Genomic DNA, 17778 nt, shown 5'->3' with positions numbered 1-17778 from the left:
ATTCTATAAGATATAGCGTGTAAAACAAATTACCAACATACATGATTAATTGATTATGTTAGAGGGTTAAGTGAGGAAAAAAGAGAGAAGAAAAAATTGTTACTAAATTTCTAGAAACTAAATTTCATCAACCTAATTTCATCTTGTCTAGTGTTATTTTTTTCCGTCTAAAGATTTCATTCATTAGCTGCGGTAGAGATATACAAAACAGACAAGAACAAGATCTTTTCGGAGACAACATTGATGGGTACATAGAAACCTCCAAAGACTAAGACCCAAATTAAAGGGCAAACAAACATAAGGAGGAAAAGCTCCTAAAAGATAAGCTAATGAGAGAACATGTAAAAGGACTCCATAATAGCAACACAACTCTTCCTCACAAGCCACCGACAAGCATTTCCAAAGAATTTGTAAGTCTAGTGTTGCCTAACTAATTTTATTTTGATTTTTAACAATTAGTAATAAATAAATGAAATCAATAGTTGGTCAAAAATTAAAAAACAATAATTGGCATTTGGCACTGTTAGCATGCAAATACGTTTATGAGGGCAACCCCGCAACGGTGTTGGAAAGCAGCCTGCTGACAAGAGTGTTCGTTAGCCAACCGTTTAATCCCTTTTAATTAGTAAACACACAAAAACAAATTGAATTTACTAATCTCTCTTTTGTATAATGGAATATTCACTGGTTAGGTGAGTTTTTTGTAAAGATGATAATTATGGTTCTGTTTATATGAATTAAATATTTTTATATATCATAAAAGAAAAATTATATACATATTTTGCATTATGTATGTAAGCATACTTTAGTATGTCATACTTATAACATAACTTCAGTGTAAACAAAATCCAAACTTTCAGAAGATATGAAGACAAAGAAAACTCCTGGTATAATAACAGCATAATTATTGATTGAAATAATATGTGAGCTAAGTTGGTATTTGTGTGTATTTATTTATCCATTCTGGAGTTATTATAAAATAAAAGGTTTGAAAATGATAGATTGAGTTGGTTGCGCCAATTTTTTTTGCTTTCCCCTATCAAAATGTTGTCATTCTCTAATCGGCCCACACCTAAAATGATGATATTCCACAAAAATGCAAGTGAAAAGTGAAAAGGTATCTCATAATTGTTTAGTTATTTAACAATCACGCTACCATACTCAGTCGTGGTCAGCTTATATAAACTTTATAAGTAACGCATAGATCTATGGATTCTAGATATGCCACCAAAAAATCAACTGTGTATATTCTTTTGTAATTGTAAACGATCAATCGGTGACGAACGAACAAAACTGTAGTTAAAAGCAGTACAAAATAAATAAATAACGAATAGAGAGCGCAACACCAAAACAAATAATAAGAATATTGCTCTTTGCATCGTTTTTGCTATCAATTTTGTGAGTGGTACAAGATTATACTAATCAGTAATCACGTCCAATATTTGTTTGATTTTACAACCGAATTTGGTTTGGTTCGGTACTTCGGTTAAATGTTGTCAAATACACTATTCATGTTGATCATTGACCAATAGAAGAGAAAATAAATGAGAGAAAGCGTAAATACAAGTAAAGAGGAAGAAGAGTCCAAATGTACCAATCAGCTCGTGACTACTTTCAGCTTACCTTTTTCTTCTCCAAGTCCCATCTTCGTCTCCGTCATCTTCACGGCACATCCTCCAAAAACGCTTAGCTTCTCTCTCTGTTACGTTTACTCAAGTCTTTTTTAGTCTCCTCCTTAACTCTCAAGCCTTTTCCAAGTTTCAAGCGGCTCCAACGGTTCAATTTCGCACTTTCCGATTTGTGGCTTCACTTTCCGGTAACGTACTGATCTCAATCCTTGTAGCTCTAAAACGACTCTCCTAGTTTCGCTTATTTTTTTTCTTGAAATTTCTACTGTAGAATGAATTAAGCATGTCGACGAGGTTATTTTAGTTGACTATCGATTAGAATTTTTCGTGAGCGTTACTTTCTCCGTACATTATCCTCAGTTCTGCATCTAAATCTTGCACTTAGTTCTTCATTTCTTGAGATTTGTTATCATTATTCTCTACTCTACTTAGTTATAACGATTATGACATCGTCACAGTCTTCTATATGTGGGGTTTCTGGTACTCAATTGCGCAAATCCTTGTAATGATTGATGTCACGGGTCTGAAAATTTTGACACCGTCACTAGATTTCATAACTTTTAAGCGGTGTTGGTGTTGCGTTAAATATTATTATTAAAATTGAAGTTTCTAGTAGTAAAAAAGTTCACAGAGAGATCTTTTCTTTTTGTCTGTATCTACCTACTTACTTCAGAATTCAGATAATAATCCTTTATACATAGAGAAAGAGATCATCTACTATATGATTATTATATGGTTTTTATATGGATAATATTCAAGATTACTGAAAAATCTGTTGTTTTGTTTTGTTTCAGATCTGTTCTAGAGAACTTCAATATATATCCATATATGGTTTCATTGGTCTGTGAGCCATATCCTAAGAACTAAACTAGCTAGCTCTCTTACTATGGAGGAGAGGAAACTGAACTTCAGCGTACCTCTTCTTTCAACAAGACGGATGCAGAAGACAGCAGGAGTCTCTGTGCGTAGAAACAAGAGTAATAACTTCACTGATTATGACTCTAAGACAAGTGAATGTCCTTCTGTTCCAGTTCTTGTTCCATATATGATGGGTTTAGATGATGAGGTTACTGAACCTGCCTCTGTTCCTTTCACTTGGGAACAAGCTCCTGGAAGATTAAAGGGCAATGATTTCAAACCCCAAGTTTGTGTTTTGATGAAAGAAGAAGAACAAGTTTTTACACCATGTCTTCCACCGGGTAAAGCCGTTGATGCAAACATGACAAGATTGCAGAGTTCAAAGGGTAAACAAGTTGAAGAATCAGATGATGATGAAGATGATGTGTTTTCTGATGCTCTTGACACTCTCTCTCCAAAGGACTCGTTTTCTTTTAACAATAGCATTAGTGGTGTGAGTGAATATGGTGGCGTTGAGACCAAGAAACCACTGGATGCTCAATCTCGGGATTTCATGATGAGTCGTTTTTTACCAGCTGCCAAAGCTATGACTGTGGAGCAGTCTCATTATGCTTCGAATCGAAAACCATCCACTTTTATGGCTGAACCAACGATACAGATAAGAGAGTTAGTACCGGGGGAGAAGCAGCAAACTCCTAATAGATATGATGTGTCTATAGTCCCATCTTACTATTACCACCAAGACATTGATGATGAAGAAAGCAAGGTGGGTGAGGAAGATGATGAAGTTTCTGAGTACGCCTATCTTTCAAAGAGAGGTTGTGGAATGTTGCCACAATTGTGCTTTAAAGACTCTCTCGGCATGCTGAACACAGTGCCTGGTTTTAAAGCTAAACACAACTCTCCAATAACATCACCAAGTCATGATCAAGTGAAGTCAAGCAAGGTTGCTCAACTCAAATATCGATTCCAATCTGTTAAAAAGGTTCCACCTTTAGACTCCTATTAGTCCCTTATAAATATGATTAGACACTCACTGACTAGTAGCTCTTGTACATTTTCCAGCTAGCTCTTGATTCAGTTTCTAAGCACAAGTTGAGTGGTAAAGTTCATTCACCAGTTCATCCAAGCAATGGGAAGAAGTTCAACTCTGAATCAAACTTGATTTCTGCTGCGAAGAGGTCTTCATCTCCTTACAGACACTCTCGCTGTATGTCACCATTTCGCAGTACAGGTAACGGTTCTCCTTTACACCATGCGGGTTTCCCTGAGACTCGTAGGGAAACCGAGAACCTGAGAGCTAACAGGTTGAGCAATCATACTAGAAACATAAGCAGGACGTCTCAGGAGTTACTCTACCCAAAAAGCAATGGTTCAATCTTGGAGAAGACAGTTTATGTCGACACCGAGAATGATCACATGACCAATGATCAGCATAACTCAAATCTCATGATCTTTCCAGAGGAAGCAGATATGACAGGAAGGAAACCAGATGCCAATCCTGAACTTGAAGCTTTTGAAAATATAAGTATTAGAAGTAGTGAAATGGTGAAGGGAAATGAGTTAGTAGAGATCAGTAGTGGTTTTGATCGGTCTCCTCTTGCACCACCTTCTCCCAAAAGGCCTTCTGAATCTTGGCTTTGTCATAATCTGCCTTCAGTAACTTCTCAGATCACTTCACGTAGATATCATCCATTCAACCCCCAAAAGCAGGATCTTACAGAAAACTACAGAAATGGTACCAAGTGGGAAACTATTGTTAAGACTTCCTACATGCACAGAGATCATATCCGATATTCCGAAGTAAGCATCTCTCATTTTCACATATACAGTGCTTTAAGCAAGAATCAGCTAGCCATCTTTGGTATTTACTTACTTCAATTTTGTGCAGGAACTGGTTGCTCATACATCTCATCAATCCAAAACTTGAGACCTTGATGCTTCTCGAGTTCTGACCTCCCCGAGATCATCAGGTTTATACCTACGTTTCAGCTCAATCATTAGTTATTTGGTAGTCATTTCATCCACTGGTGAAAAGAAAATATGTGCTTGTTTTATGAACCTCATTTACATGTGCAGCTTCAATATTAACTCTAATTAATGAGGCAAATACTAGTAAGACTTAGGATGAAGAAAACAGTGAACTAAAGGAAGGCAGAGTAAGAATTTCCATTAAGCTCGTCTCTTGTTTTACATATATATACAAACTATATATGAGCAATCCACCAAAAAACTGGCTCTGTGACCAGAAAAAATCGACTAAATTGCCTGATCTCTCACCCTCTTTTGCTTATTTTCTTCCCTCATCTTCCTATCACTCACATTACAATACCACTTATATACATAAACACACACTGGGAGATTTCGGAGATCACAACAAATCGTGAAGATCTCCGAAATCTCTCAGTTTTACACCAACATCAACATTAACATAGAACAAGAATAACGAATAAATAATCAATAGTAACAAAAGAATGTAACACAATCTTGTTTCTTGTATATTCTTGTTATCAGCCTTCCTTGTTTTATACTATTCAGTATCAGATGGCAAATACAATGCTTCTTCTACTACAACTTCTTCATGGATTAGTTTCTCCAGCTCTGGTCTGAGTTCCTTGTTGCAAAACTCTTCATACTCTTCTCTGTCTCCTCCTTTCTTCTTCACCTCCACCACCACTAGAGATGGAGTCAGCTCAAATATCTCAGCCGCAATTGTCAACGGTCCTTTTGCTCCTTCTCTACAACCTTCTAATCTCAAACTCCATTCTTTCTTCCTCACAGTAAAGCTCACGATTTTCGCAATCTCTTCCAGCTTCGATATGATCTTTGAAACAGGAGCACCTGACACAAACCTCGTCCCTTCTCCTCCTTCTTCCTCAAACAAACCAGACAGATCAAACCCTGAAGAGAAAGATATAATGTCAAACGCGTTTAAGCTCGAGGGTCTTGGCATTGAACCTATTCCCATCCGTTTTACATCGAACTCTGCATCGCTCTCTGAAACTGTCGAAGAGCGGCCTGATGATGATGCCTCTTCCTCCTCATCTTCATCTTCCCTACACAGTTTATCATCTTCGATGTAGAATTTAACATGTTTGAATCCTTTCTTGAACCATCTGTTCTTCATGATCTCGGGTATTGTAATCCGAGTATCCGGATTCGTATCAAGAAGCCGAGTCAATAACCGAACAAGATCCGATGAAAACCAACGAGGACACCTAAATTCCCCTTTGTAAATCTTCTTGTACATAACCATTATGTTCTTGTCGTAGAACGGAATGTGACCAGCCATCAACACGAATAAGATCACTCCACATGACCAAACATCGGCTTTCGCTGCATCGTACCCTTTTCTAGTCAAAACCTCGGGTGCAATATACGCTGGAGTCCCGCAAAACGTGTGGCAGAGCCCGTCTTGACGAAGCTGCTCTGCCACCGCGCTGAGACCAAAGTCAGATACTTTAAGGTTCCCTTTGTTGTCTAAAAGCAGATTCTCTGGTTTAAGGTCACGGTGGTAAACACCGCGGCCATGGCAGAACGAAACAGAGGAGATCAGCTGCTGGAAATATCTCCGAGCAGTTTCCTCGGGCAATCGACCTTTAGCAACCGTGTTGAACAACTCGCCGCCTCCAACGTACTCCATCACAAAGTAAATCTTGGACTTCGTCGCCATAACCTCGAATAGATGAACGATGTAAGGGTGACGGACACGGCGGAGGATAGAGATTTCCCGTTTGATGTGAGCAACCAAACCACTCTTCATAATCTTCTCCTTGTCGATGACTTTAATGGCGACTTTATCTCCAGATTTGATGTTTTGAGCTAAATAAACCTTTGCAAAGGTTCCGTGGCCGAGAAGCTTCCCAAGCTCGTACTTCCCCATGAGAATGTTGTTTCTTGGGCTCCTAGGACTCCTCGGACTCTGTGGGCTGATGTTACCATCTTTGTCTGTATCCATTATACCAATCCGGCCAAGAAGATCCGCCATGTATCGTAGAGCATACGGCTTTGGGTGCGGTGGTGGTGGCGGCGGCGGCGGGTCTGGGACGACGGTGGTGACCACCAGTGGTGGTTGAGCCAAGGCTTGAGCCATCCGTGTCCAAAGAAAGAGCTTCTGATTGGTTTGGGTTTTGTATTCGGGGGGTTTTGGTTGGTTTGTTTGTTTCTTCCGTTTGAGTCTCCTTGTTTGGTTGGTTGGGCAAACGTGAAAACGACCAAAAAGCCAAAAGAAAACAGAACGAAAATAAAATAGGGTTTGGTTGTTTTGGCCGGTTGTTGATGTTTGGCCTTACCTAATTTTGTCTTGTTTTATAACGGTTTTGGTTTAAATTATTACATTGAAATGGTCTAATAGTCTTTATTGGAAAATTTAATATATCATTTGACTTCGAAATTATCATAAATCCGTTTTTTGTTTTGCCAGCATATTTACACGTGTTCTAATTAATTTTTATCATTATAGAGAAATATAAATGTTACCTAAACACGCTATATGCCTATTACCTATACAGTATACACCAAGACAACAACTTTAAAATAAAAATGGTTTTATTTTGAATATAATTTTAGTAGTATATTTATTCAGTGAGAAAATTAAATTTATTTCTAATGTTTGAATATTTAAAACTGTAGAAAATAAAATAAAGATATTGAAACTTATGATGGTGTCGTCTTCGTTATCACAGTACAATTTGCAATGAACAATGGGTTTTGTGATTTTCGCTATGATATTTCTACCTCCAGCAGTTTATTCAGTGCCAGATAATAGACAGAACTTATCAGTAGCAAAAGGAACCTGATCGATCAGCAGATCATAGATAGGTATTCATAAGAAGTTGCCATCGTATGACACGGTCACGCTTTACTGAGTTAAATTTTATTTCTTTTGTCATCACTTTTAAATAATATTTATAACTCTTTTCTTGTGACGACAACCTATATGAATCAGAAATGTAACGAATGGTATTGTGGGAACCAGGTGTTGCTGCGTTGGTGCTTACGTGAGTTCGTGGACTTCACATCGCCGACCAAATCCGAGTTCATTTTTCCTTACAATAATTCCAGTTCTTTCTATAATATTATTTCCAAAGTTATATCCAAATTTGGTTTTCTACCTTCTATATATAATTCTTTTTATCATGTTTTCTAAATGGAATATTCTTTTCTACACTAAAATCCAAATCACTAATAACATCATATATATATTCACATTAGTTTAGTTTTAATGAAATGTACACTATTTGAAAATCATCTAGTAAACACTACCCTAGTAACTGATATAAATAACTATCGACAATTTGCCACCAAATTAAAACTACCTTTTTCTTATAACCAACATATTAATTGGTGCATGTAGATGTTGATGTTATATAAAAATGACTAAGAAAAAAGATGTAATATCAACAAAAGAATATACATGTTTGAAATCGACTTGTGATTTGGACTAACAAAACAAATAGTTATCGAGTAAAAGTAAAACTAAGTCTTGTTGAATAGCTTATTATATGGGTTGCTATCATTTGATTATCTCAAGGAAGTGCTATTTATTTAACCCTATCCATAAGCACAAGGAAGAAACACATAAGCGAAAGTCACTACTAACTTCAAACGACTCTTTACAATCTATAAGAAAAGAAGAAATAGTTTTCTAGGTATGACTACGTAATTACTGAGTATATATTATACTTTGAAATTAAATTTATTCAAAATAAGGCTTTTAATTAATTTAACTTGTAACTTTTCATAGAAGCTACTGTTCATATTTTCTTTGCTAGTCTTAGGTCTATTATATTATTGACTCACAACTTAAAAACTAGAAAAAAATTGTATAAATAATAATTACAATTCAGGGCAATTTTGCTTAAGAACTAGACAAATGCAAGGTAGTATGAATTAAGTTGCAACCAATTGCAATGAAACAAACAAAATTTAACATATTTCTTCAAATTACTATTATATTTTTTTAAAAACTTTAGAATGTAAAGACATTAAATTGTAAACAAATAACAATTTTTTTCCTGTTTTATCATCTAGTTTTAGGAGTTTGTCTTACATTTGAAGATTAAAAAAAATATCCAAAAATTAAAAGCAATATCATATAGCAATCTCGCATTGTTTTGGACTCATTGCACAATAATTTTAGTTATTGGGCCTTTAGTAATAGATAAACGATCCAATTTATAACTACGTCGTTTTAAAAATATAACATCCCAACTGGGTTCTGATTCGGTGGATCCAAGTTCGGGTTGCAATTCGATTCAGAATCAAACCATTTTTGAAGAACCCTAAAAGTTCTCTTCTTCCCCCAAATTTGAATTTGTTCTTGCAATCGGATTCGAAATCCGAAAGTCTTAGTCTCGAATTTGAGCTCAACAGTTTCTTATGGCTCCGAAGAAGTCTGAAGGAATCGCTTTGCTTTCCGTTTACAGTGATGAAGATGACGAAGAGATGGAAGACGCCGAGGAAGAGGAAGAAGAGGATGAGAAGCAGAGAAATCAGGAAGAGAGTGAAAAAATAATTGAAGAAGATCAGGTAGAAGAAGCGAATTATATGGATGAAGAAGAGAAAGGAAGAGGAGGAGAAGATTCTAGAACGCCGAGGCTATTAGATGGTGTTGGAGCTTCTTCTAGTGCTCATGGGACTCCTCGTTCACTTGATAACGATGAATCATCGAGACCTGATTGGAGTAATCGAATGATTGGTGAGTCTGGAGTTGCGGATGGTGAGAGAGGTGATGATGCTTCAGGGGAAAGTAGTGATACGTTATTGGATCAGTTTCTTCCGCCAAGACCGAGAGAGAGGTGCTCTGAGGAGCTGCAAGTAAGTTTCCTGATGATGCTTCAATGTTCTAATTTTAAAAGTTTAGGTAGGCAAGAACTCATTGGTGTGTTGTTTGGAAATAGCAGTCTTCTAAACTGATTAGTTTGTGATTCTAAGCTGATTACTCATTGCTCTGAGGAGCTGCAAGTAAGTTTCCTGATGATGCTTCAATGTTATTTTGAAACATTAGGTAGGCAAGAACTCATTGGTGTGTTGTGTGGGGTCTCTTGGTACGTATGGTTGGAAATAGCAGTCTTCTAAGCTGATTAGTTTGTGATTCAGTTACAAGTTGGTCTGATATGTATTTTTTTTTGTTGTGTTTGTAGAGGAAAATAGATAAGTTTCTGAGCTTGAAAAAGATGGGGAAGAGTTTCAATTCAGAAGTGAGGAATAGGAAGGAATACAGGAATCCTGACTTCCTATTGCATGCTGTATCTTACCAAGACATTGACCAGATTGGTTCGTGTTTCAGTAAAGATGTATTTGATCCCAGTGGATATGACCCAAGTGACTTCTGTGATGCAATAGGTAACTCCACCTTTTTGTAGCTTCTTCGTTTTTTTCTTCTCTTTTCTTGTTTACTCTTGTCTCAGTAAGAAGCATCTTTGATATCTTTTGCTTATAATTTTGATACTCTGTTCAGTATCATGCACTCATTATTACTTTAGTAAATTATTGATGCTGGTCACTATTATTACTATATTCTGCGTTCTCCATATTTCATGATTTGTAATGATCCTTGTTTATGTGTTAATTACAGAAATCGACATGAAGAATGAGAGGGAAAGGAAGGAACAAGAAAGCAAGAAGAACCAGAAGCTTGACTTTGTTTCTGCTGGTACTCAACCTGGGGCGGTTTTCGCTGCTCAAAAGCCTAACATCCCCATTCCAGGTGTGTGAAAATGACTAGGTGTCTGATTGGTTAGTTATTTATCTCAGCTACATCTCTGCAAAATATGATGAATTTTTTTTCAGGTATTCCAGCTTTAGCTACTAGTGGATTGCCTTCCATACCAACCGAAATTGCTGCTCGTGATGGTAGACCGAACAAGAAATCCAAATGGGATAAGGTTTGTTATCAGATTTAAATATCTAGAATGTGACTATATGATGATTTTGGCATACTTAGTTCTTCGCTTATTTCATTTTATGTGTTTATGGTTAAATCAGGTTGATGGGGACGTAAAGAATCCTCCTCTAGCAGCTGGAACTCAGGATTCTATATCCTCAATCCGGTCTAATGCAGCTCTTGTATCTGCTACAAGTGCTGGTTCTGGATACTCAGCTTTTGCGTAAGTTATATTGTCTGTTGTTTGATTTGTAAACTAATACAATCTTGAGCTATTCCTCAGTTAGATAAATCGGATAATCATTTCATTAACCATACAGGCAACAACGGAGACGAGAGGTGGAAGGAAGAAGATCTTCCGAGAGGAAATTGGAGAGAAGAAGTTGAGAGACATAACCAGAACGAAGCTTTTCTATGTTGTGATTCATGTAGCAAGAGTTTCTAAAGAGGTTCTAGTTCAATGTTTCATAACGAGTACAAACTTAAAATCAATGATATACAGTACCTTCATTCTTTTTTTGTACTAACGGGTAATCAAAAATTTCAGACCAGACACTATTGTTTTACTTTCAAGGATCAAAATTTACACATACACTCAGGACATCTCGGTTGTCTATAAATGCTGCGTCCATAAGGCCTAGTACGAAGCTTTTGGCCTTCCTCTACCATTTTTCTCACACGATCTTCAAAAATCTTCCACTTTATTGTTTCACTGTCTGATAAGATTGCTGCAAGCCTCTTCTTGTTAGGTCTCAATGTTGGTGCCTGACCGTTTCCGTAGTAGTTTCTAAATCCAGACACTAAGGATGATAGTTGACTCCCAGAATCAGTCATTGCAAAGACATCTGATGCTATACAAGCTATGAAATCTAGTGCAGCTAGCTGCAAAACAGCGTCCGAAAACATCGAAATGAAGTTTGAGCAAGAACAGAGTAACTCGGGAAAAAGTAAGTTTAAGATTGTTTATATCTTTTTACCTGAGAAGAGAAGTTCTTGAATGGCGCAAGTTCTTGAGGTGTAAGGAGAGTTTCTTTGGTCGCGATATTCGGGTACAGTCTTGTTAAAGGAAGCATACGAGAAGAGCCTCCATAGATTTGAGATCCAGCTAAGTAAATATATGTTTTTCTCTTGAATCCAAGACCAGCAAGAACCAGAGTTGCTTCCTCTGGTGTTAGTGGACACTTGCCCGTTTTTCTTAACTCTTCTGGGGACACTGGCCTGAAAAATAAGAAACAAGATCTGATTAGCTTTAAAGAACATTGAAGAGGGCAAAAGTAGAGTTGTTTCATCTATCGTTGTACTTTGATTTCTTCAAACGTTTGAGTAGAAGAGGGAAATGATCTTCACGGTAAGCTTGAAGCTCTTTGCGCTCGGCTTCTCCTCCTCCAAAATCGCATAGAGAATAAGCAACCATGTCTTCTTCAAACCTTAGATGCAAAGCAAGATACTTCAACGGTTCTTCTTCTCCTTTAACAGTACTTTTCACCATGGATTCACCAAGTAATGCTTCTTCCAATCTGCTACGCGATGTTTTGAATCTTCTTATCCGTTTCACCAACAGAGATCCCGCTTCTTGAATCTTGGGCGCGAATTTCAGCGCGTGAAAGTTGCATTTACATCGTAATCTCTTTAAATGAAGCAAAAGAAAAAACCATATTATTTCTAAGAAACCAAGTGAGTACTCTAATTATGCATTCTCATTTTACCTGAACGTCAAAAGGCAATGGATCAAACCCGAGGCGATTCCCGTATCCGAAAAGATGAACCATTCCATACTTCTTTAACAAAGGAAGAACATGTTCGATGTAATCGACTGGTGTTGCCTCTTTTACAAGCTCCGTATCAGTAACCTATGTAGAAAAACAAACATTATGAATTTTGCATCTCCAATAAATTAGACCGGACAAGGAAAAAAGGGAGTTCAAAAACACACCAAGCTGAGATTCTTGTTATCAGTAGATTTTAGATGTTGAGGAAGATTCTTCACTATATTCACCTCATCTTTCAGATACTCGATAAAATGATCCTCTTGGTATATATCACCAAATTGGCTGCCATTTACGCACTTTCGCAAAATCAACAAACAAATTTTTTTTATAATAAATTTTGAAAGTCTTGAGGAGTTTAAAATACCTAGGATCTTTCCATACATTGCTGTAAAGAAACCGAGGAAGAACTAGAGTCGCGTTGAGCAGAGCAGCAACCGCAACAGCGTTACAGATCTGCAAGAAACTAACATTCACTATATATACTTTCTTGATGAATCAAATATATAATGATTACTTTGGTATATACTTACAGCCACGCGCTGTTGATTAAGGCCTCCATTTGCACTAACCATGATGTAACCATTGCTTAATTCTCTAGACCTCTCTAATGCCACAGCTGCTTTGTTATTATCTGCACAAGGCTTCCACTGTGATGACTTTGAAGATCTTTCCTCCCGGAAGTTTGGTGTATCGGGTTTGAATTCATTCTTGTAATACAAATGGAGAAGAAGATTATTAATGATTCAAACAAATAACAAATATAATTTCTTACATTTTCACTAACCTTTGCAAGAGAATCCGAAGCTAAGTTTAGAAGACGGCTATACATTTGAACTGGTGAAGCATCTACTGCTCCATTCTTAATTGACATAAACAAAAATTAAGAAGCAATAACAATGGAGGATGTATAAAGAAGATATATTTATTCTCAAACCTTATGCAAAGTCATATTGCTCAACCTTGAAATGTCTTGCACCACGGCTCTACTATCGGAATGAAAGATCGAAACCATAATGGAATCCATACAGAAAATGAAACCGGTGACTGAGATCATCAAAACTATCGACTTAAAGTTCCTACGAAGCCATGAATGTTGCTTCTTCCAAAATTTGTTGCTACTACCACTGCTTTGATCATGCTTAGATCCTTGAGCCTTGGAAACTTCACTTGCATATATTCTTCTACCGAGTAAGAGATCATTACCAGATAAAGAATCCAAACTTCTCCTCCCAAATTTCTCTTCTTTATCTATGGTTTCAGGTCGAGGACTTCTCGGTGATCCCTGTTTCCCCATTAATGATCTGTCTCTTCTCTCAGCTCATAAACTATTTAGGAAATGCAAAATGAATCAAGAACTCTCTCGATGTATGGCAAGCAATTAAGAGATTGATGGAACCAAAATATTCAACAATAAAATATGACAATTGGTGAAAAAAGTGTGGAGGAATCCCGACAGAACAAATTAATTCTAAGTGAAGCTAACATAGTTGTTGAGGAATCTCTGAATTCTTTTTTAATGGGAAGAGTAAAACGCAAGGCAAAAAAAAAAAGTTTTTATAAATAAGAAGAGCCACGACATAAACCTTAATGAAGAAGATTGGGTATGGAGATAGCTACATGTGAACAAATCACACCAGAACAGATAGCTTCTGTTCTTCTGCTTTCTCGTTCGTCGATCGTTACCGATCTCCATGACGGAACCGAATCTTCTATCCTTTATTTAACAATGCGTGTGTTTGAAACTGTGTTATAATACCTAGATCATAGAAATCTGTCAGGAATCTCAAGAAATTTATCCCTGTATTATATTTTACCCATTTTTGTTTTTTTTAGCATAGACCCGAGAATGACTTGTGACGCAAACTTGCTCTTTCATTGTTTTGTTATATAATATTAGATGTAACGGTGTGTCAACTATCCGTTGTAGTCTAGCTGGTCAGGATACTCGGCTCTCACCCGAGAGACCCGGGTTCGAGTCCCGGCAACGGAGTTTTTTTATTTTTATTTTTTCGTTGGGGGTAAATTCTTTTTTCGTTGCTTAGTTTTGAAAAGTGTTATTGCGTAGATGGAAATGAAGGTTCGTTAAAAACAAGGATTAACGGAAAACACTTCAATACTTCATATTTGGAATTGATGTTTTTCACTTGAGACTTGAGAGTATTTTGGCATCCAAAAGGACTTAAACACAATAACCATGACAACTAGAGTGTGTGGAAACTCTTGTAGAGAAACCTCAGTGAAGGACTTATGTGATTTTTAGAAATAGAATTCAATGGTGGACGGATGGTAGAGTTTTCCGCCATAAATGTTAATCCGCATTTTTCCGCCAAAACATGTATTCCTTCCAAAATGTAAATTCGTAGTTTTGCCATAAAAAACGCAAAACTATAATTTTCCAATCAAAAATTGTGATTTCATAAATTTCTCAATTTTGATGATAATCTTGATGAAAATTATTGATTATTATTTTATATTAATTATTAATTAAATTATTATTTAAATGAGTTGGGAAACCCATAAACTCATTTGAAAGAATGAGTTGAGTTGAGTTGGGTTACTCATTTTGACACTCCTACATATAACATTACATAATCGAGACAAAGAGTCTTAAATAAAAACACACATACATAATCGAATCTAATCTTATAAATCTTCCTGCCGCTGCTTCTTCTTCTTCTTCTTCATTCTTCAAGGTTGATTGTTGTCACAATCATGCACATTCTAGTGAATTGGGTCTGTGAAATGATTCACCTCCACCTTTTCATTCTTTCCACCCTTCTTCTTCTGTATGTACTTGCTATTGAATGAGATTGTCGTCACAGATTTCCTAATGGCTCCATATTTCTTCTTCAAATAATGAAACACCGTTGCAACCTTCTTGTCATATCCTTCGTCAGCTTCGAGCTCCACTTCTCTTCTTTAAGATTCTCCAACGTAACATTCACCTTCCTCGCCGCAGATGCAACAGCATGGCTCGTGAATGGGATCTTCCTCTTGGTTGGGAAAGATCCGCACTTAACAACAGCCTTAACAGCTTTGATCATTTCTTGAACAAGATTTTTCATTTTGCGCTTTGATTAAAAAAAGGATTAATGTATGAGTTATGAGTTATGGAATGCTCATACATATAGAAGAAGAATAAGAAAAAGAAGAAGAAAATATTAAATTTTGAAATCATCATTTTGATGAGAAAAATTGGATCGTGTACTCTTTGGGGTTTTAGAGGTCACATAGAGCACAAAAGGAGAAAAAAATGGAGCGTAAAGGGAGAAGAGAACGAAGAGAGAGTGAATCTTTAGTTGCAAATGGATGTCACGTAGATGAATAATATTTTGTATAGGATTGAGTTGAATAATATTCAGCGTTTTTTGTTCAACACAATTTTTCCAATCATTCATCTACGTGACATCTATTTGTAGCCTACATTTCACTAAATATAAAAATATGATAGTTTCCTCTACTACTATAAAGTTCAATAGTATTTGTTTTAAAGATGTCAAAACTATAAAATTAATTTGAAATATATACCTATATATCTTTCTTAAAAATAAGCTAACTTTTTTGGTTTTTTGTTTAAACTAATTTATAAACCTGCAAAATATTACACTTACATGTGATTTTACACAATAATGCATGTTAAACAAAATCTTAATATACATGAATAATACATAATTTTAAATTAAGTTTATAAAGGGGTTAATCAGATGAATAAAAAATCTCATCGACACCAAGTAATTATTTTAACATATCTATTTTAATTAAATAATAAATAGCATGTAAGACTTTGTTAACGTATTTACATAACATCATATATAATTAATACTCTTTTAATTGATAAAATTTACTAAAAAAATTTAACTAATTTTTGCATAAAGTTTTTTTTTTTTTGAGCAACCATCAATGTTTACAAGTGATCCAATTCTAACATCAATTAAAAACGAATGATACATTTATTGAGCATAATTGTTAGAACCGTTACAAATACTAACATCATTTGTATTAATTGATGCAAAATTTACAGACAGAACAAATCAATCAAAATATTGCATGTCACTTTTAATTTGTTTATATCTCCATCAATTATTAAAGTTAGTTCTTCAAAAAGATTTGTTTAGTTTAATTGAACTCAAATAGTTCAAGTCTTGTCTAAATGGTGTTGGAAAACTTGCTAATTCTAACTTAATCCAATGTTTGTTTTTTTTTTCAAATCACCTTTTACATGCTCTATTAGCTCAAAATTAAGGAAGTGAAAAGAAGTTCACCAAACACCAAAATGTGAAAGAGAGGGGTCCATGAGTCAATCACTTTCAAAAGGAAAGCAAAACCCACATGATCTTGCTTCCGGATATATTGAAAACACACTTCTCTTCTTCTTCTTCGTTATAAATCATACAATTATATATATGTTCTCTCATTTAAATCAATGAAGTTTTATGGAAATAAGCAAAAATTTGTTAAGGTTTGTAGGTAATTTTCTTTGTAAATTTAAGTTCGAAATTAGATATAAAGACGATCATACGACCAGTAAATGTATTGTTTTGTGATATACAAATTTTCGAAAAGTATTAATGAATAAGAAAAAGATTTAACATTTACTGAAATCCAACAAGATGCGTGCATATCATGATTCAGTGAAAAGGATCCAAACTAAAGTTCGACTATTTCTTATTGGATTGACTTTTGATGTCACTTAACGACAACAAAACGAATAATAAAAGTTAACATCAAAAAAGACAATAGGAAAAAACACAAATTGCAAGTATGATAAGTTGGTTCTAATAGTTGTTATGTGGGTTTGGAAGAACCGTACTAGTATTTACTTTCTTTTCTAATTTATGAAATTCTTTTACGATAAAAAAATAATTTTAGCTCTCGATTGTTTATTACAAAATTTACATTTATAATATTGCAATCAAAGTATTTTATCAAGTTTCTTTTAAACTACTAAAAATATTTGGACTGGATGATTTTTTTAATCTCTAGGCTTAACTAAGTGAATTATGGAAAGTGATGTGTAATGTGTGGTGATGACATGATGGAGACCCAATGATGCTACAACATGTGTCTACCCATAAGCACCCAGCCTAGATGAACAACAATGTCCATTATAAGATAATGAAGAAATAAAGAACAAGATCGAAGAAGAAGAAGAAGAAGAAAATAATTGAAAGCTTTATAGCGAAGAAGAGGGGTCCCCTCAAAATGCTAATAGACGATGGATCCAAAAGGTAAAGTACATTTTGCATTACATCGTTGGGTGCAATTATTCATTCCATCTATCTCAACCCCTCTTTTGTTCCCTCTCCCCACCTTATGTATACAAAAAAAATTCGAAATATTTATATTTGTTACTTGACATCTTTGTTTCCCTTACTACTCCATTTGTTTGTTTATATTAAGGTATTGTTCAAATGATTCTACATTTTTCGTGTGGTTTATGTTCAAAGGAAAGTTTTCTAAGGAATATATACCAAACTTTTGAATTTTATTTTTGGTAATATTGTTCTAGACTTTAAGACATATATACGGATCACAATTTGTAGTTCCCTATACTGTTGTTGGTGCAGTGTATGTATGCATATATAAATGAACAAGGCAGGTCATGAAATTTAAAAGAATCTTTCATAAGCTTTAG

General features: G+C 35.4%; 4 protein-coding genes and 2 non-coding genes across 11 annotated transcripts; 4 read left to right on the top strand and 2 right to left on the bottom strand.

Moving 5' to 3' along the window:
• Positions 1-1496: 1496 nt before the first annotated feature.
• Positions 1497-4660, top strand: AT1G29240 (transcription initiation factor TFIID subunit, putative (DUF688)). Its single transcript, NM_102664.5, has 4 exons — positions 1497-1816; positions 2423-3471; positions 3552-4289; positions 4378-4660. Exons 2-4 carry the CDS (start codon positions 2515-2517, stop codon positions 4414-4416), a joined length of 1734 nt encoding a protein of 577 aa, NP_174218.2. The 5' UTR covers positions 1497-1816; positions 2423-2514; the 3' UTR covers positions 4417-4660.
• A 215-nt stretch (positions 4661-4875) lies between these two features.
• CIPK18 (CBL-interacting protein kinase 18) lies at positions 4876-6758 on the bottom strand. The gene has a single exon (NM_102663.2). It carries the CDS (start codon positions 6577-6579, stop codon positions 5017-5019), a length of 1563 nt encoding a protein of 520 aa, NP_174217.1. The 5' UTR covers positions 6580-6758; the 3' UTR covers positions 4876-5016.
• A 331-nt stretch (positions 6759-7089) lies between these two features.
• On the top strand, positions 7090-7651 carry AT1G09065. Of its 2 annotated transcripts, NR_143462.1 has the most exons (2): positions 7090-7310; positions 7462-7651. It is a non-coding gene; the product is annotated as an uncharacterized misc_RNA (transcript). The 2 variants fall into 2 exon arrangements; NR_143463.1 differs by having other exon boundaries at positions 7090-7651.
• A 1065-nt stretch (positions 7652-8716) lies between these two features.
• AT1G29220 (transcriptional regulator family protein) lies at positions 8717-10919 on the top strand. 2 transcript variants are annotated; one of them, NM_001198182.1, is made up of 7 exons: positions 8717-9305; positions 9500-9535; positions 9632-9833; positions 10066-10197; positions 10281-10375; positions 10476-10597; positions 10695-10791. In NM_001198182.1, the coding sequence occupies exons 1-7, from the start codon at positions 8868-8870 to the stop codon at positions 10759-10761; spliced, it is 1092 nt and encodes a 363-aa protein (NP_001185111.1). In that variant the 5' UTR covers positions 8717-8867; the 3' UTR covers positions 10762-10791. The 2 variants fall into 2 exon arrangements, with proteins under 2 accessions (NP_001185111.1, NP_564324.1); NM_102662.3 differs by lacking the exon at positions 9500-9535 and having other exon boundaries at positions 10695-10919.
• On the bottom strand, positions 10817-13862 carry AT1G29200 (O-fucosyltransferase family protein; the record flags this gene model as incomplete). 4 transcript variants are annotated; one of them, NM_001123905.1, is made up of 9 exons in its annotated part: positions 13078-13617; positions 12928-13002; positions 12674-12850; positions 12508-12596; positions 12308-12425; positions 12081-12224; positions 11676-12001; positions 11352-11592; positions 10817-11256 (listed from the first exon to the last, which is right to left on the bottom strand). In NM_001123905.1, the coding sequence occupies exons 1-9, from the start codon at positions 13435-13437 to the stop codon at positions 10951-10953; spliced, it is 1836 nt and encodes a 611-aa protein (NP_001117377.1). In that variant the 5' UTR covers positions 13438-13617. The 4 variants fall into 4 exon arrangements, with proteins under 4 accessions (NP_001117377.1, NP_001117378.1, NP_174215.2 ...); NM_001123906.2 differs by having other exon boundaries at positions 12674-12774; positions 13078-13527; NM_001332841.1 differs by adding an exon at positions 13727-13862 and having other exon boundaries at positions 10951-11256; positions 12928-13468.
• Positions 13863-14060: 198 nt separating this feature from the next.
• Positions 14061-14133, top strand: AT1G29210. The gene has a single exon. It is a non-coding gene; the product is annotated as a tRNA-Glu (tRNA).
• Positions 14134-17778: the final 3645 nt, after the last annotated feature.

Source organism: Arabidopsis thaliana, assembly GCF_000001735.4.
Source record: "Arabidopsis thaliana chromosome 1 sequence".
Taxonomy (NCBI): Eukaryota; Viridiplantae; Streptophyta; class Magnoliopsida; order Brassicales; family Brassicaceae; genus Arabidopsis; species Arabidopsis thaliana.
Note: the sequence above shows the minus strand (reverse complement) of the source record. Positions and strands in the feature narration are given on the sequence as shown.

Bases quoted from the DNA above. Each gene is read 5' to 3' on its own strand.
- AT1G29240 (NM_102664.5), top strand. From the start codon at position 2,515: ATGGAGGAGAGGAAACTGAACTTCAGCGTACCTCTTCTTTCAACAAGA. The intron at 3,472-3,551 runs GTTCCACCTTTA...TACATTTTCCAG, and splicing joins GATTCCAATCTGTTAAAAAG to CTAGCTCTTGATTCAGTTTC. The intron at 4,290-4,377 runs GTAAGCATCTCT...AATTTTGTGCAG, and splicing joins ATCATATCCGATATTCCGAA to GAACTGGTTGCTCATACATC.
- CIPK18 (NM_102663.2), bottom strand. From the start codon at position 6,579: ATGGCTCAAGCCTTGGCTCAACCACCACTGGTGGTCACCACCGTCGTC.
- AT1G29220 (NM_001198182.1), top strand. From the start codon at position 8,868: ATGGCTCCGAAGAAGTCTGAAGGAATCGCTTTGCTTTCCGTTTACAGT. The intron at 9,536-9,631 runs GTACGTATGGTT...TTGTGTTTGTAG, and splicing joins GTGTTGTGTGGGGTCTCTTG to AGGAAAATAGATAAGTTTCT. The intron at 10,598-10,694 runs GTAAGTTATATT...TTAACCATACAG, and splicing joins TCTGGATACTCAGCTTTTGC to GCAACAACGGAGACGAGAGG.